At 46.1% G+C, this 22,251-nt stretch overlaps 1 protein-coding gene across 8 annotated transcripts in view; it reads left to right on the top strand.

The window, feature by feature from the left end:
* The window catches only part of TTLL5 (tubulin tyrosine ligase like 5), a 234,727-nt gene that overhangs the window by 44,415 nt on the left and 168,061 nt on the right, over positions 1–22,251 (top strand). For 6 of the 8 annotated variants that reach the window (XM_050955655.1, XM_050955657.1, XM_050955658.1 and 3 more), the window contains 5 exons: positions 1,071–1,172; positions 1,355–1,446; positions 3,066–3,173; positions 17,555–17,636; positions 18,831–18,892. In XM_050955655.1, the coding sequence (XP_050811612.1) occupies positions 1,071–1,172; positions 1,355–1,446; positions 3,066–3,173; positions 17,555–17,636; positions 18,831–18,892 (446 nt within the window). The remainder of the gene's footprint in view (positions 1–1,070; positions 1,173–1,354; positions 1,447–3,065; positions 3,174–17,554; positions 17,637–18,830; positions 18,893–22,251) is intronic. The other 2 variants (XM_050955660.1, XM_050955661.1) reach the window with 2 other exon arrangements.

Raw genomic sequence — 22,251 nt, forward strand, 5'->3', positions numbered from 1 at the left:
CTTTCACTTATAAAAAATAACAGGGGGAATGACCATTAATAAAACTGAAGGGTGGCACACTGTTGTTTCTTTAGGCTGAGTTCTTTGAACATATACCAGGGGCTTGTTGCAGTCCCCCATTCCTCAGCCACAAGCTCCCTGTGTGACCTGCCCATTCACTTGTATTTCAGGAACTTCCCTCTTTCCCCTGATCCTTGGGCTCTGTTTGCTTCCCTCTTACCCCCACCTTTCTTAGGGTATGTCTTCACTAGGAAGGCTGCAGCTGTGCTGTTATAGTGCTTCACTGTAACCACTCACTACAGCAACTGACCATTTTTGTTGGCAATCTGTCTCCACGAGAGGTGGTAGCTAGGTTGACAGAAGAATTATTTAATTGATCTAGCACTGTCTACATCGGAGGTTAGGTCAGCTTAACTATGTTGCTCAGAGATGTGAGTTTTTCACACGTTGAGTGATGAAGTTGGGTCAACTTAACTTTTTAGTGTAGACCTGGCCATATTCTTCCACTTTCTTCATGCCTTTCTCGTTCATGGTGTCAACATTTTCAAACTATTGGAGGGGACGGGAAGAGCTAAAATGATGGGTATTATGCTGGAATGTGTTAATGACTGCCATCAACCAACAATTAGAGGGCAGTTGAATCTGGTAGCTCTGCTAACCAACATTAACCCTTAACTATCTGTTTATGACAACCTCCATAATAAATCCATGGATGGGAAGGACAAGGTTAAGAGCAGTATCTCTGTAACTAGGAGGAATGGGATGAGATTTGCTTATGGTCAATTTAAACTGACGACTACTTAATCTTCTTGACAGTGGGATATATGGTGTTGGGCTGTGAAATAATCTCTTGGAAGAAGGATTGGGAGTCCCTTCCTTTGGAACGTTGGAAACCAGACTGGACACAGCTCTGGGAAATGTTCTTTGATGGTTTGCATTAGATTGTACCTAATTTAGGTCTTTTACATCTGTAATTGCAGCGACTGAATTGTCTGCCTAATAAGTCCCATCTAGCAAGCTGCTTGCCTTCCCCAGAAAGTGTAGCTTGAGTTTTTTGTCCTTGTTCTTAGGTTTGCGACTGTGAGATATGACCAGGGAACTAAGAACATTAAAAACCAGTTCATGCATCTGACCAACTACAGTGTCAACAAGAAGAGTGGAGACTATGTCAGGTACTTAGAATTGCCAAAGAGATGAGAGGATGGGCGTTAGTTCTTGGAGGCAGAACCAAATTCACACCAGGGTGGGAGAGCAAATTTGTATGACTGCATCTAAGTATGGCTTTCAAAGGTTAGAGTGGTGATCCTGATGCACAGGCCAATTATGTGAGCCATACTTCCTTGGTTTGTTTTAGCTGTGATGACCCTGAAGTGGAGGATTATGGGAACAAGTGGAGTATGAGTGCGATGCTGAGGTACCTGAAACAAGAAGGGAGAGATACAACGAGTGAGTAGAGACCCCCGTTTGGTTCCTTCCTTGTGTCCACCAGCAAGAAATCCTAGGAAGACCCCCTACTAGGTTCCATCTCAGGACAGAGGGCAGGATTGTTCCCTGTGATATATTCTCTAGGGCTATGGCCAGGCCTAGTTCTCCGTGTTCCCAGTGGGGAGGACTCCAAACCTTCTCTTGCCTGGCATATAGTTCAACAAACTGTCAGGGTGTTTCCTGATATTCTTCCTAAGTTTCCCTTTCTTAATGTCCTCCCGTTCCTCCTAGTTATACCTTCTGGTATCACTCTAAATGCTTCCCCTCCCTCCATGGCTCCCATGGCTTGTTCAGTCTGGTGAGTCATCAACCTCTCAAACCCTGCAATTTAGTGAACAAATGGCTGGTTACCTGTGTCATTTTGAATGACTCATGGATGTGATATCACTTTTTCATGCCCCAGGTTTTTGCTGAGTTTTGTTGGCCATCTGGGTGCTTATGTTCTGTAGAACAGCTCTCTTCCATACCTTTAGCAGGTCTGCTTTGATGCATCTGCACAGCAGAATCCAAGGAATTTTCTCTTAAGGGACAACTTGCCTAACACTGAGTCCTTAGTAACACTATTTGACAGCTGCTATGCCCATCCTATAAGTATTGCCAGAGAACTTAGAGGATGGAGGAAGGGATTGGAATCAGGCTTCTAAGTGGAACTAAGCCTTTCTCAATTTTATGTGCATGGTTATGCAGTCACTCATGCTCACTTGCACCAATTAATGTTCTCTCAGTTGCACATATGATTAGATATTGATACAGATCATTAGAACATTGTTACACTTTATGATATCCAGTGTAAAGCGATAAACTCTCCTAAATAACCAACCACTGAGAGAAATTAGGAAGACATTCCAATGAATTGGTTATTCCATAATTGTTCAGTTATGGGTTTCTTGCATCTTGCTCTGATGCTGGTGTCAGAGACAGAATGCTAGGCTAAGAATGCCAGTCTGATCTGGGACAGCAGTTTCTGTATTCTTATGCACATGCAAGAACACTTATGTACACTTGCGCACCCACTCATGTGCACACATTCATGCACCCTCTTGTACAGATGCTCAGACTTTGCATACCTAGGCATACGTACACATGTATTCCCCCACATATGGAAAATAGTAATTGCTGTACTAAATTAGACCAGAGGTTTATCTAGGTCAGTGGCCAGTATCAAAAGGGAGCTGCCAACAGAGTTTTTTCCTAACCCCCATTAGTTTGGTTTGTGCCCTTGAGCATGAGAGTTTCTCTAACACTCTTGATTAGTTAATCCTTAAAACATTGTGGGTGGGTGGGTGATCACTCATGCTTAATTGTGCTGTCATGCATGCTATATGCTCCTGCTTATGCTTGCTTGCATTTGTTCTTGCACTCCTGTGAGAATTCACTTGAGTGCTCCTGCCTTGGGGTATTCATGTATGCACTCATGATCTCTTGTTCCTCTGAGTGTCCACACATGCTCTCATTTGCTTGATGTTACCTGTGGAGTCATCCATACTCAGATTCACGTGCAAACCCAGGAGAGCATTTGCACATGAGTGCAATCCCTGCTTCACATTCTGTTTTTTTTTTTTTTTTTTTCCCCCTCACAGCACTGATGGCCAATGTGGAGGACCTGATTATTAAGACCATTATTTCTGCTGAGTTGGCCATTGCCACAGCCTGTAAAACCTTTCTTCCACACCGTGGCAGCTGCTTTGGTAAGGAGCCCAGGTGTTGTCTTAACATATGGGGCTGTTGCAGGTTCCCTTTTCTCCTGGGTGTCTGTTACCTGCTGCTTCCAGCCCAGGTGTTGTGTGGAAAAGCTTGGACTCCATATTGGGCTAGCAACAGAGGGAAATTTTGGGTTTTGCTCTCTGTGCAGACATCCCAGACTGCGGGATTGACCCCAGAGTCACTGTCGCACATAGGAGGTCCTGTGAGGGGAGGAGTGCTGGATTTTACGATGAGCGGAACAGTTCAGAGGGAACCTACAAGGTGTTGGGCATACTGGAGTTGCTGGCCCATTAGTGGTCCTGGAAAGGGCGATGGGTGGAGCACACATTGCTGTGAGACCGGTCCCTAGAAGGAAGGCTTGTTGCATATGGGTATTGGTGATGCCTTCTGGGCTTGCTTTTGTGTGACTGTACCACATGGCGGCGGCAGAGCCTACCTCTGGCTGACGCTGTATACAGAGCTATGTATTGGCAATGGGAAGGGGAAGCTTGGAACAGTTCCAAAAAGCGGCGGCTGGTACCAGTGCATGCCTCCTACTGCTTTCCAATGGCAGCTCCTCAGGCTTCCCTGAGGCGGCCTCCTCCTGCTTCCAGCTGCTCTCTGCAAACACAGAAGGCAGGAGTCCCAAAGTAGAAGATTGCTGAGTGCAGAATCAGTCTTATGCTCAGTCAGTGCTTGCACTAAAGGCTACTAGTAGTTTAGGCTGCCCTGTGTTCAGGGACCAAGGGGAATAGGCTGTCTGAGCACCGCCATGACAGGAAAATCCTTTCTGATGTGGGATTCTTGAAGGTTGGCAGCACTACATATATCTCCATGAGTGTAATGTTAATGCTGTCCAGTTTGGATCCTGGGAGCTGACAGGATAGAATGAGGGACCCAGTGAGGAGGTATGCCTGGGCATGTATGGTATCAGGTGGCAGGCTACCTCTGAAAGCTGGCCAACTTGCAGGCAGGGCCAGCTCCAGGCACCAGCCCAGCAAGCAGGTGCTTGGGGTGGCCAACGGAGAGAGGCGGCACGTCCGGCTCTTTGGCAGCAATTCGACGGCGGGTCCCTCACTCCCTCTCGGAGCGAAGGACCAGCTGCCGAAGACTGAAGCGGCGGTGGTAAAGCGGATCACAATTGTGGCGCTTTTTTTGCTGTTTGGGGCAGCAAAAACCCTGGAGCTGGCCCTGGTTGCAGGGCCTTTGCTTTTCTGTGTAGCTTTGATCTCTTCTTTCAGAGTTACCAGAACTCTTGGAAATGACTGGAAACTTAGCAGTCAGATGGAATTGTTTTTAATGAAGTAGCAGTTTAGCACCTACTCTAAAAATATCAACAGCCCAATAGAGACCTCGTCATCTCCCCTGTGTTTCTCCCTCCTCCTCCCCCTCTCAGCCCTTGTCTTAAGTTTACTCTCACCAGCTTGTGGAGAGGCTCTTATACTCCGTATGTCCTCTGTGCTGGGTCTGGCTTTAAGGTTATCCCACTTCCTGCTACCTCCCCAGGATTGGACTTAAATCACCCTCTTGGTTGCTTCCCCCCCCCCCACGCCTCCCACAGGGCTGCTGTCCCACAAACCTTCTTTCATTCCATTTGTTTGAGTATAAACATGAATTAAGAGCTTCCCAGGAAAGAGAGCTTAAGCAGGAGCCATGGTGCTTCTCAAGGGAGCCAGAGGCATTCCTGGAGTTCTGTACTTGCTGCCACCTTCTCTCCCCCTCTCAGCCAAGTGGTTGGCCATGGTCCTGAAGACCCCGAGCTGTACCTTGCCTTCCTCCATTGCCCAATCTTTATCCCAGTGCCCTGTTCTCACCCTTTGATACCTTGCCCCTGCTGTTTCCGTTTACAGCAAGGACACTTGCCAGCTGGGGATGTTCAAGATGACTGACTCTGCAGTCACAAATGTTAGTGAAAAAAACTGAATGAGACATGAATGGCAGAAGGTGGAATCTCTTTGAAGGCCACTTTCTCTCTGTTGCTTCCTTTCTTTTGATAGCAAACAATGCAGCCTGGAAATGACACGCTGGGAAGGATGGACTATCTAAAAGACTGGGTCAGTCAGGCTTGTCTATTTTATTTTTGTAGCTTACTGGAGTTTCTCCTTGATCTCTCTAGTCAAGTCATACTACGGAACCTTGTTCTCTCCTCTGTTGGGATGGGGTGCTCCTGGCCCAGTTTTCTGTGGTGCTGGAGATAAGTCTTTCCCCATGCCATCCTGGTTCTCACATATGCTCATTCTGTAGGTTAGACACTCCTCTCCTCTTCCACCTGGTTGGGGTACTGCTGGGGACTTTGGGAGAATGTTGGCAACGAATGTGGCAGTAGCTGGCCAGCCTGCCAAGTCCTAACAGCAACCAGTCCTACCGATCGTCTGCCTACTCATGAGCAGTTTCACTGGCAGGTCTGCAGTTCAGCATAGAAGAACATTGTAGGGGGGGTGTATAAATTTTATTGCAGCCATGTTTGTGGGGTGTGGGAGAGCACAAAGCTGTGAGAACTTGTTGCTTCGGTCTATGCAGCTGCCAGCTGATGCTCCTGCTGGCAGTGGCTTGTGGTTTCTAAATGGCTCTTAACTCCTCATTAAAATTAGGCTGCAAGTGAAATTCTTAAGTTGTGGCTCCCAAGGAAACTGAGCTGTGGGGCTCAGAACTGATAAAGCTGCCTGAACTGGTTCACCAGCTAATCTATGAAGCCTGAGCCCATGTCATTGGCTGCCCTAGATTGTTCCCTAAGAAGACTTCTCCTGTAATGGAATTGGTCTGGCTTTAGAAACATGCTTATAAGAGGAATCTCGTCTTCTGGGGCATTTGCACCTTCTGACTGCACCAACTCTAGAAAGACCCACACAAGGTAGCAAGCTTGGTTTCCTTCTGAAGTCCTTTCCCTTGTGGTGAGGACTCCTCTGCCTAATCAAGTTCTCAGTTTTCTAGCCCCTTCATCCTGAAGGATCCCAAAAAACTACACAAACAGTTGCTTTCCCTAATACTAAAATGCATCCCTGTCTGGGATGGGATGTGACTACTGTTCAACAGTGCACAGCAGTGCTCCAAAACTTTAAGGCAGGAAGTGAAGAAGAAAAAAGCAATTTCCAATCAAAATTGCAGTGGGAATTTAGGGGCAGAAGTAATTACTTGAGTTAGAATTTGGCCAGAATCCCAGGACTCACTGAACTACAGTTAAAAGAATCACAGGATCCTTAATGACCACAAATGGTCAGGCCCTTGATTTTTGTCTCATTCCAAAGTCAGCATTTCTAAGTGTAAATATAGTGACCCCTGTCATCCCATTGGGGCACTGCTTTGATTTTTGAACCAGCAGGGAGAATGCCACCTACTTAAATCACCAGCACCACTTTCTGAAGCACCCTGAGTTTTTTCTGTGTGGGGGTTCTCTCACTGAAGCAATGACCTGGTTTGACCCTACGTAGCTTGAGAAATGTGACTGAATCATAGGCGTAGGTGGTCTGGCTGCAGACATTATATATACATTCTCACTAAGCATTCATTTGGCAGGCAGTCTGGAAAATGCCAGTATTCTAAGGTCAAAGTAATACAGTAATGCATTCAGGGAGAAGATCATAGAATATTAGGGTTGGAAGAGATCTCAGGACGTCATCTAGTCCAATCCCTTGCTTAAAACAGGACCAACACCAATTAAATCATCCTAGCCAGGGTTTTGTCAAGCCAGGCCTTAAAAACTCCTAAGGAAGGAGATTCCACCACCTCTCTAGGTAACCCATTCCGGTGCTTCACCACCCTCCTAGTGAAAGTGTTGCCTAGTATCCAACCTAGATCTCCCTCACTACAACTTGAGACCATTGCTTCTTATTTTGTCTTCTGCCACCACTGAGAACAGCCTGCATCCTCTTTGGAACCCCCTTCAGGTAGTTGAAGCCTGCTATCAAATCCCCCCTCACTCTTCTCTTCTGCAGACTGAATAAGTCCAGTTCCCTTAGCTTCTCCTCGTAAGTCATATGCCCTAGCTCCCTACTAATTTTCGTTGCCCTCCCCTGGACTCTCTCCAATTTGTCCACGTCTCTTCTGTGGTGGTGGGACCAAAACCGAATGGAATACTCCAGGTGTGGCCTCATCAGTGCCGAATAGAGGGAAATAATCACTTCCCTTGATCTGCTGGCAATGCTCCTACTAATACAGCCCAGTATGCTGTTGGCCTTCTTGCACAAGGGCACGCTGCTGATTTATATCCAGCTTCTTGTCCACTGTAATCCCCAGGTCCTTTTCTGCAGAACTGCTGTTTAGCCAGTCGGGTCCCCAGCCTGTAGCAGTGCATGGGATTCTTGTGGGGAGGCTCTAATACTCCGTATGTCCTCTGTGCAGGAAGGAATGTCCTGCTCCTTGGAGGTAATAGGGGAAATGGACACACCCTCCCTTCCCCGTTCCCAAAAGGCAGAGGAGCAAGGTCAAACTAGTGTCACATGGAATCAGATGCAGTCTGGAGATAAGGGGTGAAGGTGTTAATTTCCTCCAAACAGAGAATCTAACAACTTGACCTGTGTTTTATGCAGGCTCTGGGAAAGCTGCAGGATACAGGCTCTGACAGCAGCAGGTTAACTTTAAGGGAGGATGGGATAGTACTTTGGGTAGGCCTTGCAGAGGTGATTCAGTATGAGGCGGCAGTGCCTTTGGAGTGCCTGGGTTCAAGCCAGTTAAAGACTTCATTGTTTGTTTGTTTTTGCCTCCTGGAGTCTGGGCTTCTAGGTGGGCTAAGAAAGGACCCACTATTGTGCTGAGGCCCACTTTGAAGCAAACATCAACCTTTCCCCAGGGTAGTTGATCAGGGATGGCGTGAAGGCAGCAAGGCTCCATTGCTACAACCCTTCTCTGCACTCATTGAAACAGCCTGAAGAAGAGGCAATATAATGGGTCCCCTCTCACTATTGGCAGAGATCAGTCCAGCAGCTAGGATGTTGCATTTTTTCCACCCTCAAAAGGGGAAGACCAGAATACTCAGGATATTACTTGATCTTGGCAGGACAGTGATATAGTGTCTTAAGCAAGAACAGCTTTGAAAGAGTGTCCTAGGGCTGAATTGCTCAGAACAGTGCTGCTAGCAGGCTTTCATGGGACTGTCAAGGTGTGGTATAGTAGAAACAGACACTCATGCGTGCTCTGTGATGCCACTCTAGAGCCGTGCACTACTGGTTGGCTCTACTGAGACTTAATGTTATCATGAACTCTCAGTGGATATTGCAGCTCTTTTGTCCATTGTTGTGAGTATTACCACTCCCCAGATAGTAGTGTAGATTCTGCTGGGCATAATGAGTTTTCTTGCTTGTGAGAACTTGTCACATAGATTCTCCTGGAATTTACTCCTGGTTGTTTCATACTTGAACCTGGAGAATTTTGGGTGGCTGAATGGTCCACTTGACCATCTCACTATGACTGACTGGCATGAATACAGGCGTTTGAAGTGGAACCTAGTGGACCAGTCCCAGGTTTGTATGGAAGTGCAGGAGCTCCTGCGCCTCTCCCACAGAAAACTTTGTTCTTTTTTAGTAACTAGTGCTTCTCTCAATGACCTCAATCATTTTGGATGTAATACAGGACATTAGTGCATGTCCTTTGAAGTCTGCTGGCCATTTTTCATCCTTTGCCATCCAGTGACTTTCCAGGGATGCTATATGGAGATGGGGAAACTTTTTCTTTACACAGAACTTAAGAACAACCGTTTCTTGGAAGAAAGGATATGTCATTTTCTAATAGTGGGTATGTAGAACTAATGTGATGTAATGAGACACTACCTTTCCCCTAAGCCAGGGGTCCTCAAACTTTTCAGTGTTATGCCCCCCTTACCCCTGTCTGCACCCCCCTCCCCCATCAGGAGCCAGGGCTGTGCTGCAGCTCCCAGTGGGGAGGAGGGGAGGGATGCAGGCAGGGGTAAGGGGGCCACAGCTGGGGGTAGGTCTTGGGCCAGGAATGGATCTCAGCCTGTGGGGTGGGGGCAAGGCTGGAGGCAGGGCCAGGGCAGAGTGGGACTGGGTTGTGCTGGCCTGGGCCTCCTGTTCCCCTACAAGCGTTCCTCTGTGCCCCCCTAGTTTGGGGACCACTGCCCTGAGCACTGGACCACACCACCCATGATCTTATTGCTGATAAATTGTCCTTCCATGGTCTGCATCACAGGAATCCTGGCTGGTACTGCAGAACTAGTGTATGTTCACCTTGCCCCCTAGAATACTCTCTCCATCACCGGTCTACATCCATGATGAGTAAACTGAAGGTGGTGTAGGCTCTTTCTCAGCTCAAATGCAGCTAATCAAAATCCTTTGCATTAATCCATTTAATTTGTAAATCCAGACACCACACTAACCTGGAATTCTGCTGGTCTTCCTTGATCTCCAGACACCAAAGGCTTCCTGGAGATAGAGAGTTTTTTTTTTTTCAATGTCGCAATGAAGTTTACAAATCTCTCTGTGTCGGCTTGTGTCAATATCCAGGCAGATGGTGCCTCTAATATGAGATGGTGTTAGGCTATATTTTGAGCCTTTTACCTTAACTCTTTTTCACAGGTAATCTCCAGTCTCTTACAGCCTGCCAGCCTTATCCCTGGACTAGATCTTCTGGCTAGATGTGCAAGAACTGTCTCTGTATCAGTTATTTATACTGTAGTAGCACAGAGGAGCTCGAGTCATGGAGCAGGTCCCTATTGTGGTAGATGCTGTACACCAGAGTTTGCCATTCCAGGCCAATGGGGCCTGCGAGAAGTGGCTTGGGCTGAGGGATGTGCTGGCCGCCTGTTCCTGCAGCCTCCATTGGCCTGGAACGGCAAACTACAGCCAGTGGGAGCTGCGATTGGTCGAACCTGTGGCCGCTGCAGGTAAACAAACTGACCCGGCCCACCAGCAGATTCCCCTGATGGGCCCTGTGCCAAAGGTTGCTGATCCCTGTTGTATACAAACAGAACAAAAGGGTAGCCCCAGCACTTAGGAATTTGTAGTCTAAGTCTAAGACAAGAGACAACAGGTGGATACAGACAGACAAGGGAGTGCAAGGAAACAATATTGGTCAGCATGAGTGACTAGTCTTAGTACACCAGCAGCCTAACAGTTTGTCATGCTGTCTCTCAAGTGGCTCCTGACCATGAGTTCCTATCACAGTGAAGACTGTCAAAAGCAGGGTAGACACCCTGACCCAGTGGTGTGTTCTATAATTAGATTTCGCCAAGGCAGTACCAAATGTGAACTCTTGGATCACTCTAACAGCCTTACCATAGAGTCATAGACAATACCTTTACACTCTCCACTCTCTCTTTCCACCCAGATAAACTGAACTTACTTATAAATGGTCACTTATACCAAAAATTGCAAATAATCCAAGTTACTTGCAGCCCCAGAGACCAGTCACTCACCCAGGTCGAGTTGCATTCTAGACCTCATACCAAAGATGACGGTGGTAGCCAGTTCTATAGTAAACTAACTATAGATTTATTAGCTAAGAAAAAGAAATAAGCTATTGAGAGATTAGAATATATGTACAGGTTAAGAAGTCTGTAATTCCAAAATGGTGGCAAATGTAATAAATGACCTGTTTTCCAAAAGTCTTTTCAGGGTACCCAGATTGTCTGAGGGCATCTTTGCTTTGCATTCGGTACCCTTCCCTGTAAGAATCCAAACAATCCAGAGATACAGGATCTTTACCTGAATCCATACTTGTAGCTGCTTCTTATAGAAAATAAGCTGATAGTCACCACCCACATGGGTTCTTTCTTTGACTGGAGAGAGAGAGAGGAGTACATTTAGAGTCTTTGATAGCTGATTATCACACACAATGACCACTTGCCTTCATATGTGCAGAAATTAGTACTTTCTTGTTAAAATTCTTCACTTTCTTTATGCAAGGTTTCTTTCTCATTTGATAGGTTATTTATTTAGAGGTGTGTATATATAATGTAAAGGTTTATTATATTATAACAGGCTACAGATAAATGAAAATAATATATTTAATATCCCATTAGTTTTCATGAAGTTTGTACACTAAATACATTCTTATACAATTAACAACCACTTTAATCTATATTGATACACAAGTCAAATGGCCTGGGGTTTTGGCACGAGCTGGTACCTAGTCTGCCAGCATGTCACTGTTTTCAAAGTTTCAAAGAATGCTGTATGGCAGAGGAGAGTTTTAAGAGAGCTGAAGGAGAATGAATTAATTATTCCCTTATCGTGTTTTAGACTGGTGACTCTGAACCTTTCCAGACTACTGTACCACTCTCAAGAGTCTGATTTGTGTCATGTACCCCCACATTTCACCTCACTTAAAAATGACTTGCTTACAAAATTCAACATAAAAATACAAGCAGCACACTATTACTGAAAAATTGCTTACTCTCATTTTTATCTATAATTATAAAATCAATCAATTGGTGTGTGTGTGTGTGTATAATATATGTAATACTTACATTTCACTGTAATAGTATATGGAGCAGTATAGACAAGTCATAGTCTGAATGAAATTTTAGTTTATACTGACTTTGCTAGTGCTTTTTATGTAGCCTGTTGTAAAAATAGGCAAATATCTAGATGAGTTGTTGTTCCCCCAGGGCTACATGTACCCCTGGTTGAGAGCCACTGATTTAGACCACTTCCTTCTCCAAGCAGAAATAAGAGCTTTCCTTTGACAGCAGGAAGAAACTAGCACTGTGGTCTGCGCTCTAACTTAATTATTTTTGGAAAACTCTGCTCCAGCTGGAAGCCAAGGATACCCTTGATGAACTAATATTCCTATACCACATCTAAGAAGCTGTAGGGATGAAGGGAAAGGCCCTGAAATGACTCCTATCTTTCTCAGATGCAACCTTAGATGGTTGTCTTGAGCAACTGTCCCTCAACTTCCAACGTCCTCACCTGTAGAGTCTCCTAAAGCTCAGTGCTCTCCCTTATGTTGTTCAACATCTATATGAACCATTGGGGGAGCTGGTGAGACAACATGGACTGGAGTGCCAAAATATGCAGATAGCACTCAGCTCTACTTTTTATGTACAGTGCAAACTACCATCTCAGAGCACTTGCAGGCCCTACCTGAAATTGACACCTGGATGAGAGCAGCTGGCTAATGCTGAGCCCAAGCAAGATTAAGGTGATGCTGATAGGAATTGGGAAATGCTTTTGAAGACTGTATCTGACATCCTCCATTATCTGCTCTTGGAGGCCTAAATAACCATTATGAAAGAAAAATGCCCAATTATATCTGCAAGCTGCCACAATATTATTGCAGTTCTTGAGTGTGTGTGTCCCTCCCTCTGTGCCTGATTATTACAATTAATTTTCTAGGAATAAATCCTTCCTTCCTGCTGAAAAGCTTCACCTAGTATAAAATGCAGCTGCTTGCCGTGGTTGTCATGCACCATGACCCTGCTGCTCTTGTCCCTGCTTTGGCTCAGGCTCCTGAGTGAATACATAGAGTGGTTGAGTCCCTGTCCTGATATTTAGAGCCCTCTATAAGACTGGTCCAAGCTGCCTGAAAGATCACCTCTCCTGCAGCCATAACCCTCTACAATGACTCTGTTCCACTGAATCAATTAAATTTAAGTAATAACGAGCGTCTTGTGAGTGCACTTTCATAGGAACTGAATCTAGTCTGAAATTCCTTCAACAGAGAAGGATGACTTTGGACCTCACACAACTCAGAACTAAATCTAAAACTTTGCTTTGGTGTGGCTTTCCCTCATAGTTACGCCCCTTGTTATCTAATCAGCTAACTCACTCCTACATATGAGGAGTGTGATATTTGTTTTTAATTCTGAGGGTCACCTGGCTGTTAGGGAGATTAATGCTGTAGCAGTACCTGGATCTGCAGATGTACCCTCTTTCTCATGCGGCAGGATGCTGAGAATTAAAGAGTGATGGAGGCAGCATTTAGCCAGCTCTGAACTTCCTTTGGAATGAAAAGAAATGTAGATGTTCTCTTCAAAGTAGCTTAGCCATGTTGAACACTAAGCCCCGTCTTCCTTATGGGGATTGCTGAGCTGAGTTATACCTCTGTGCACTCTGGGGAGCTGACCTGTGGCTAGACTCTAGGGCTACCTCACACCTTCCAGGAGACTGCATGAGGATGGAAAAGAGTTTGGCTGGTAAAGAATGAGGAGCGTTGCTTTGCTATTAGTTATGCAGGAAAGCTTCCTTTTCCCCTGTAAGGGGGGGAGATAACCCTGAGCCTTCTGGGGGGGTGGGTTTGGGAGCCCTGGTTGCAGTAATCCTTTTGCTGAGTGGGAGCTCATGTCCTTAAGTCTTGGCATCAGATGCTGTCTTCTGATATCTTGCATGAGCCTTTGAAATTGTATGAGGATGAAATAGGTTTTTGTGGTTCACAGTAGCTTAAGAAGGGGAGTAGGTTAAGGATCTGAGGAAACCTGATTGCCTATCTGCTAGCTCCCTGTATTTCCTCAACATTGGGATGCAAGATGGGCTATCACAGACCTGATGCTGCCCTTGACACAACTAAAGGGAAATCCTAGCATACAGTCATCTTTCAATCAGTTTGCTCTCTCTTATCCCTCTACAACAGGAAGTGACAGCCAGGCATCCTGGCTACAGCTGCAGAGGAGACACCTTTGCTCTCTGGTGTTCTCACAGGGGTTTCCCCTCTTCATGCTGCTTACCTGTGAGTTCAGTACCTTTGCCTGCAGATGAAGATAAGATGGGGTGAGAGTGAGGCATTTTTCAGTGTGAAATTGTCCTGGTTCATTCTCAAAAGTGGGACGTAGGCTAATGAAACACTTCTAGGGGATGTGGGATGCTGGATTTTTTTACCTAGGATTTGTGTGTAGTAGTTCCCAGTCAGTGTCAGGATGCCCACTGTGCTGAGTATCTCAGTTCTAACTGAGCTCCACCTGTTGGACTTCTCACCAAACTGCTGTGAGGGGATCCAAACACCAAGTCCCCATATGCCTTAAACCAGGGGTTCTCAACCTTTTTCTTTCTGAGGCTCCTCCCCGCAACATACTATAAAAACTCCAGGGGCCAGCAGAGGGGCCTCTGGGTTCCTGGCTTCAGTCACGGGAGTGGTGAGGGCAGCTTGAAGCTTTAGCCATGCAGGGCTCAGGGCTTCCGGACTTCAGCCACCAGGCAGAAGAGAGATGGGGCTTTAGCTGTGCAGGGGGTGGTTCTGCCCTGCAGGTCATCAGGGCTTTAGACCCATGGCTCTGCTCCTGGCTTCAGCCCTGTGGGGGTGCCGGAGCTGCGGGCTTCAAACCTGTGCCTCTGTTCCTGGCTTCACCCCCCTAGGGGACATCTTTGCTCAGAGCTCCCCACGGCTCTGCTCCAGTTTCAGCCCCATGGTGTGCTGGGCCTTGGGGGGCTCCACACTTCAGCTTTAGGGCCCCGTGGTCCCCTGCAATGAGCTTGCAGCATCACGGGAGGGAGGGCAACAGATCCCTGATTGACAACTGCTGCTTTAAGCATCAGGAGTCTGAATGGAGTCCAGACCCTGCCTGTAACTGGGATCTCTAGGCATATTCATGGAGTGTGGGTCATCTGCCTAGTACTTCCCCTGACAGCTAAGACTTCTTGGTCCTGCTTTCCAGCTCCTGGGACTAATCCTACCCCCGCCCCCCTCCCTATATCCCCAGATCTTAAATTCCAGCTCTGAGAATGGTCTAGGTTTGCAATTTACCTCTTCTGGGGCATGTGATAGATGTAGCATATAACACACAGGTGTGACGCTGGATTTTAAAACACTATTGCTCTTTATATAGAGAGAAAGCCCAAGAGTGTATAGATCATTTAGAAAACAACAAACCCCTGCTCACAATGCCCCCCCATTTTAGCTTACTCTTTTCTTGCAGAACTGTGTAGAAGCATTTGTGGTAGAAGCATCCAGTGTATGCCCTGTAAAAGTAAAAGGGATCAATCTTGGTCCCGTTTGGCACACGTATCCCATCCTCTCTATAAATGTAAGAGCAGCATATAAATCAGCAACAGCAATGTACAAAAACACGTAAGACATGGTTCCTGCCCCAGAGAACTTAGTATGTCAATAAATAAGACAAAAGGTAGGGAAAGGAATGCTATACAAGCAGAATGATCAGGATGCTGACTAGCAAGTGTCTTAGTTTCACTTATATATAGGAGTGGAGGAAAGGAGGGATGGGACATTGAGGGGATGGGGGAGAAGGATGGGAAAAGGGGGAAAAAGAGTGAGAGAGAATGATGGAGAGACACATGGAAGTGAAGTTGATAGCTAAGGTAGGGGAAGCCAGGGGGCTCAGCACATTGCCCCTGCCCCAAGCACCACCCCTGCAGTTCCCATTGGCTGTCAGCTGTGGCCAGTGGGAGCTGCAGGGGCAGCATCTGCAGCGGGGCAGCATGTAGAGCTGTCTGACCATACTTCCGTGTAGGAGCCGGAGGGAGGACATGCTGCTGCTTCCAGGAGTTGTTTGAGGTAAGCGCCACCCAGAGCCTGCACCCCTGACCCCCTGCAGTACCCCAACCCCAATCCCCCACCTGCCCTCCAAACCCCTCAGTCCCACCCTCCTGCACCCCAGAGCCCACACCCCCGGCCAGAGCCCTCACATGTGCACCCCAATCCCCTGCCCCAGCCTGGAGCCCCCTCCTGGATCCTGAATCCTTCATTTCTGGCCCTATCCCAAACCTGCACCCCTAGCCAGAGCCCTCACCCCCTCCTGCACACAGCCCCCATTTTCATCAGCATTCATGGCTTGCCATACAATTTCCATACCCAGATGCAGCCCTTGGGCCAAAAAGTTTGGCCGCCCCTGGCTTAGAGTTTGGGAGGTTGCAGACCAGCAGTTGCTATTGACCCACTCACCTTTTCCATCTAGCTGCTTGGCTGTCCCTCAGGTTTTGTACACTAGAAACTACAGGGTCCTCACTTTAGCTTAGACTATCTTTTGGAAGAATGTGCTTAGCTTATCCATGAGGTTTTTTTTTTTCTTGTTCAAAACCCTTAAATGTTCACACTCATAACCTCCTCCTCTTTCCCTCTCCCCTGCCAGAGCCTTCCCAGCCTGGGAAACAAGAAACCCTGATGCAGATCAGCCTCACTTTCTTGGGCTGGACCAACTGATTAGTTCTGTGCTGTTTTGCTTCCCACTCAGTGTCTGGCTACAGGGCCCAGAAAAACATGCAGGCAACATTCACAAATTGTGCTGCCATTTCCTTCTCCTCCAAGTCCCCCCAGTAGCTCAGTAACTTACTGTCGCAAGCTACATGAGCTCTTGAACAGCTGCCTGCAAAGGAGGATCTTGTCAAACAGTCCAGCTCACCAGATCCCGCATGAATGTGAAGCAGGTGACAAAATGCTGGGGCCAGAATTCGAGGAGAGCAGCATGGCACAGTAATTCTATTGCTCTTGTTCCCTTAGGGAACTGATCAATTAAATGGAAATCCTTCCCCTGTGCCAATCCCATGTTCTGCAATATTTAAAAAGAATGTGCATAAGTTGCGCTGGTGTTAACTGTCTCTAACACTTAGTAGTGTGCCAAGAAATTGCGTTGGTGCCAACTTACTCAGTCATATTTGTTGTACCATCTTTCTTGTAAGTTGTGTCCCAAAATGAGAGAATGTGCTGTATAAAAGGAAATAAAATCAGTCCTGGAATGGGAAGCTGGCTTCAGTCTGACCAATTAATGAGGAGTGCATCTAGCACATGTAATACATTCTGAGTGAGAGAGCATTTGGCGAGAGGCTTTTTCTTTTAACAGTGATTTGCAGCGTGGTGGAGCATCAGTAAAGTGAAGTTACTGGGAGGCTGTCAAAGTTGCAGGAGCTACAGAGAAGAAGGATCTTGCACCCACCTGGGGATTATGTGGGAGTACAGAGAGAAAGCTAGTGCTAGATGAGTAAATGGAGAGATTGTGATGGTAAAAAGAATAGAGGTCCATGTGGCAGACTAGGGAAGACATGAAGGGTTTTAAAAGCAAAGAGGGTGAATTTTTGTTTTAAATAGGATCCTGGAAATAAAGTGGAGTTAGTGAAAGTGTTGGAAGATGGGATGATTTGATTGCATTGCTTTATGCCTCTGTGTGAAAATGTAGGCAGCACAATTCTGCACATGCTAGGGTCTGGACAGCTAGGTCGTGGGGAGGCAAGTGTTTCTAATTCTTCCTCTCTCTTCCTCTCTCTTCTACCTTTGTTTGCTGTTCCTGCCTGTGCCTCCCCCTTTCTCATCCTTCTTTCTCCAGGTTTTCCTGGGGCTAGTTTTCTGGACTCCCCCAGAGCTGGTAGTTTCTTTAGCCCCCATTCTAGGGAAGCCAGACTCCCATCTGAGAGGGTATCTGAGCTAGAGGGATCGGTAAGCCTCGGATGAGTCAGCTGGCAGGAGTGTCCCAACAGAGGCTCAAATTGGGCATTTTCTGGGCTCTCTGGGCTGCTATTGTGTATGAAAATGACACCATTTGTGTTTTCAGAGCTGTATGGTTTTGATGTCCTTATTGATGCTACTCTCAAGCCCTGGCTACTGGAGGTGAACTTATCCCCATCCCTGGCCTGGTAAGTGATTCCCAGCTTCAAGAAATGAAAGGGCAGGAACCTCAGTAAAGATGGCGGAATCTCTGGCCAGACCAAGTGCATGCCCTGGGCGGGCATGGCTGAATGAAATCCATGGTATATTGTTCCATTATTAATGGGCTTACAGAGTGGATCTTCTTTGCTGTTCCTTTTCATAGTGACCTGGGTGCATCAGGAATTCTGAAGGAATCCAATTGGGGTTCTGTTTGCTTTCTAACTATTTCTTTGTTACTAGGGCTAATATCTCATAACCTGGGGTCATATTTGACTACTCATTTTTCTTCTCTCACACAAGTTGTTTCCAAATCCACAATGTGTCAGAGATCTGTCCCCTCCTCCCTGTCCACACAGCTATAAACTGTTGTCCATACAGTTTCTTGTCTGTTACTGGAACATCCTCCTTTCTAGCCTCCCCAGTACCCATTTTGCCCATGTCTTAAGTCCATTCAGATTGTAGCCACTGAAATTATTTTTCTGATCCAATGTTTCATACATACATGCCTGCATACCTGACCTAGTATTATTGCATTCTCTCCTCTTTCCTGCTGCTTTGCCACTGGTGCCAGCCTCTGTACCCCATTCATCTTCCACAGAACCACAGAGCATAGTGTCCTTATGGTCCTACAATACAGAACTCTTGGCTGCCAGGGCTTAGCCTGTTTTTCAGTCCAGATGAATTTCAGTTTAGCTCTGTGGACATACATGCTTTGCATTTCCCCTTCTATCTGACTCCTGCATCTGTCTGACCCCTTCAGGGTCCATCTACTTTCTCTGATCATTTGTTCACTGCTTCTTAGCATCCATTGATCTGTCATTTTATATGGATGGGTGGTTACTGTTTAACATTCGTATTGCAATTACACCCATTCTGCTATGTGTTGTAGAGGTAAATGGAAACCCAGTCTCTTCCCAAGAAGAGCTAACAGCCCTCCCCAAATGATGCCCAAAGGGAATGTGGGAACGGATTATAATTTAGTAGATACAGTGTTTAGAGGCAGACATAATTCATCCACTATTTTTGTGATACAAAGATAATCAATAGACTTTCCCCATATGTGCTCTCTGAGAACTGATCCACTGGGAATATGATGAAAGGGAATCTGTGTTGGGCATTGATGCTTTCCATGAACTACCAAATAACTGACTCCTCCTGTCTCTTGTTGCATATGGGGACAGTGATGCTCCTTTGGACCTGAAGATCAAAGCTAGCATGATTTCGGACATGTTTACCCTTGTAGGTGAGTGCAATAGAAACTTCAACATGACTCTTTACTGTATGTTAAGGAGCAGTTTTGTGGGGTGTATTATATTAGGCTTGGGTATATGTGTCAGGTTTTGAGGTTTGTGTATGTATTATAATGGATGGGGGTGTATGAGTTAAGAAGAGTAGGTGCATTGAGTTATGGGGACGGTGTGTGTCTTGAGTTGCTTGGATGGAATTGTAGGTGGGTGGATATGGTGTATTAGATAGTTATACTATGTTGAGGGTGTGTGGGTAAGTGTTCTGGCTTGTCAGATGTATTTGGATAGGGGGTGAGTTAGTGTATTGGATTGTAGAACAAGATGGTGTGTGGAGGTTTGTTGTGATGAGTGTCCTGTGGTGGGTCAGGGTGTAATAAGTTGTGGGAATGGTGTTGAATGTATTAGATACGAAGGGGACCAAAAGAGATGCTTCCCAGTGGACTGCTGTTGTGCAGGCTGAGCAATTCCTTCTTTTAAATGTTTTGAAATCTCTTGTTTGGTTTGTAAAGCTGTATGTTTCCTTGACTCCCCAAAATGTGTGACTGCATTTTACAGCCTACTCAAGGGAGTTAAAGAGAAATGAAAAAATGTTTTTGTAGGGTTGAATGCTCCAAAGTGAAGGCAGTGTTAGTAAGTTGTGATTAGGCTGTACAAATGTGGAGTTGTGGGTATGAAGATCTGCATAATTGGAATATGTAGAAGCGGTTAGCTAATATTTTACATTACTTGTTGAGAGGTGTTGGTTCGATTTTTGATGTCTTTCTTTTTGGGCCCGAAAAGAGGTAGAAAAATGCTCCCAACATAGCACGCTTAGCCACTGAATGGAAGAGGGCACTCCTCTGTTTTCTTTAGCAACCCTTCTTTTTAAATGCTGGCTTTTCAAGGGCATGCGTTCTGGTTCTAAGGCAGAAATATTATGCAATGAGGGGGGAGGGATGGGGGAGGACTTGAGAGTTAAATAAACCAAGGCATACTGAGGGGAAAAAAAATCTTATGGGGCCTTGTTCAGGGAAACACACACCTGGTTTCGTGGTTGATAAAACTGTTGGTAGGAATGCTAGGTTGTGTTTCAGGAGCTGCCCAACTCTCCCAGAAATTAAAGGTGGTTTATGGAATAGTGTCCCTGTACGTGCTGCACTTCAGGTGTGCAAGCATCCCACACACCTTCAACTGGAGATTTTCATTAGCAGTGTTTGTTCGACCCATGCATGTGCCCTACACACCCTCATGCCCCAAACCAATGCTATGTAGGGCTTCATGGATGAACTGCCCTCAGTTTCTTCTTAACTGTCACAGCCTGAGATGGAGCTTTAGCATATCCGCCTTGAATGGGCTTCAACTAAAAGTTTGTTTTTCCTCCTAGTAGTGAGTTTTTAGTTTTTAGATAGTTTGATAGTTTAGTAGTTGAGAGGATTAGTTTTGTTCCTGTCTCCTCCCTCTGGGAAGGCTTGTCTTCCTTGGGAAAGGCATGGCCAGCTCATCAGGGTTCAGATGTTGTCTCACTTGCTGGGAGGCCATTCTGATTAGCAGCAACCACTCCAAATGTGTTTGCTGCATTGGAGATTTGCACGTCCCTCAGAAGTATCACTTCTGTCTGATCCTTAAATTCTGAGCAAGCAGGAACCAGGACATAAAGTTGAAGCTACTAATGATTGAGTTTTTCCTTTGTCCTGCTGCAGAGCCAGGTCAGGAAACACCCCCTTCCGCTGGTACACCAGTCTCTGGGCAGATCCAGCACCCCTTTGATCTTGGTTCAACTGTCCCCAGAAAGGGGAAGACTCCAGAGACTTCCTTGAACGGTCCCAGGAAGAGGAGCTCCAACTTCCTTCTTAAGGAGCCTGCTCCTAAATGACATCTGTCTCCCAGCTGTTTCAGAAGCTTAAACTTTTTGGCTTAGTACTGTAGAGGCAAAGGACTCTTTTGATAGCGGCGGGGCTGGATAGCCCTGAAGCTCTTCCAAGAGCAAACACTGCTCTGACCAAGCATCAGTACTATTCAGACAAGAGGGCAAGGAGAAACATTCCTCCAGGCCAGTATTATTGGATGCACAGCTTTACTGTCAGCACCTTCCCCAATGGTTTCCTCTGTACTGAACAAGCCTAAGTGTCTGACTCCTCTGGCACCCACCTCAGAGGACTCTAAATCTTCGGTACCATCTGTCTCTATAGACACAAACACCAACATATCGGTACTGTCTCTCATAGACTTTAGGGTCAGATGGGACCAATGAGATCATCTAGTCTGACCTCCTGCACAAAGCAGGCCACAGAACCCTACCCATCCACTTCTATAACAAACCCCTAACCTATGTCCGAGTTACTGAAGTCTTCAAATTGTGGTATGAAGACCTCAAGCTGCAGAGAATCCACCAGCAAGTGACCCATGCCCCATGCTGCAGAGGAGGGCGAAAAACCTCCATGGTCTCTGCCAATCTGCCCTGGAGGAAAATTCCTTTCCGACCCCAAATATGATGATCAGCTAAACCCTGAGCATGTAGCAAGACTCACCAGTCAGCACTCAGGAAAGAATTATCTGCAGTAACTCAGATCCCATCCCATCCAACATCCCATCACCGACCACTGGGCATACTTATCTGCTGATAATCAAAGATCAATTGCCAAAATTAAGCTATCCTATCATACCATCCTTTCCATAAACTTATCAAGCTTAGTCTTAAAGCCAGATATGTCTTTTGCCCCCACTACTCCCCTTGAAAGGCTGTTCCAGAACTTCACTCCTCTAATGGTTAGAAACCTTCGTCTAATTTCAAGTCTAAACTTCCTAGTGTCCAGTTTATACCCATTTGTTCTTGTGTCTACATTGGTACTAAGCTTAAATGATTCCTCTCCCTCCCTAATATTAATCCCTCTGATATATTTATAAAGAGCAAGCATATCCCCCCATAGCCTTCTTTTGGCTAGACTAAACAAGCCAAGCTCTTTGAGTCTCCTTTCATATGACAGGTTTTCCATTCCTCGGATCATCCTAGTAGTCCGCCTCTGAACCTGTTCCAGTTTGGATTCATCCTTCTTAAACATGGGAGACCAGAACTGCACTCAGTATTCCAGGTGAGGTCTCACCAGTGCCTTATATAACGGTACTAACACCTCCTTATCTTTGCTGGAAATACCTCGCCTGATGCATCCTAAAACCGCATTAGCTTTTTTAATGGCCATATCACATTGGCGGCTCATAGTCATCCTGCGATCAACCAATACTCCAAGGTCCTTCTCCTCCTCTGTTGCTTCCAACTAATTCGTCCCCAAGGTATATCTAAAATTCTTATTATTAATCCCTAAGTGCATGACCTTGCACTTTTCACTATTAAATTTCATCCTATTACTATTACTCCAGT

The sequence above is a fragment of the Gopherus flavomarginatus genome, chromosome 5 (genome assembly GCF_025201925.1).
Source record: "Gopherus flavomarginatus isolate rGopFla2 chromosome 5, rGopFla2.mat.asm, whole genome shotgun sequence".
In the NCBI taxonomy this organism is placed as follows: domain Eukaryota; kingdom Metazoa; phylum Chordata; order Testudines; family Testudinidae; genus Gopherus; species Gopherus flavomarginatus.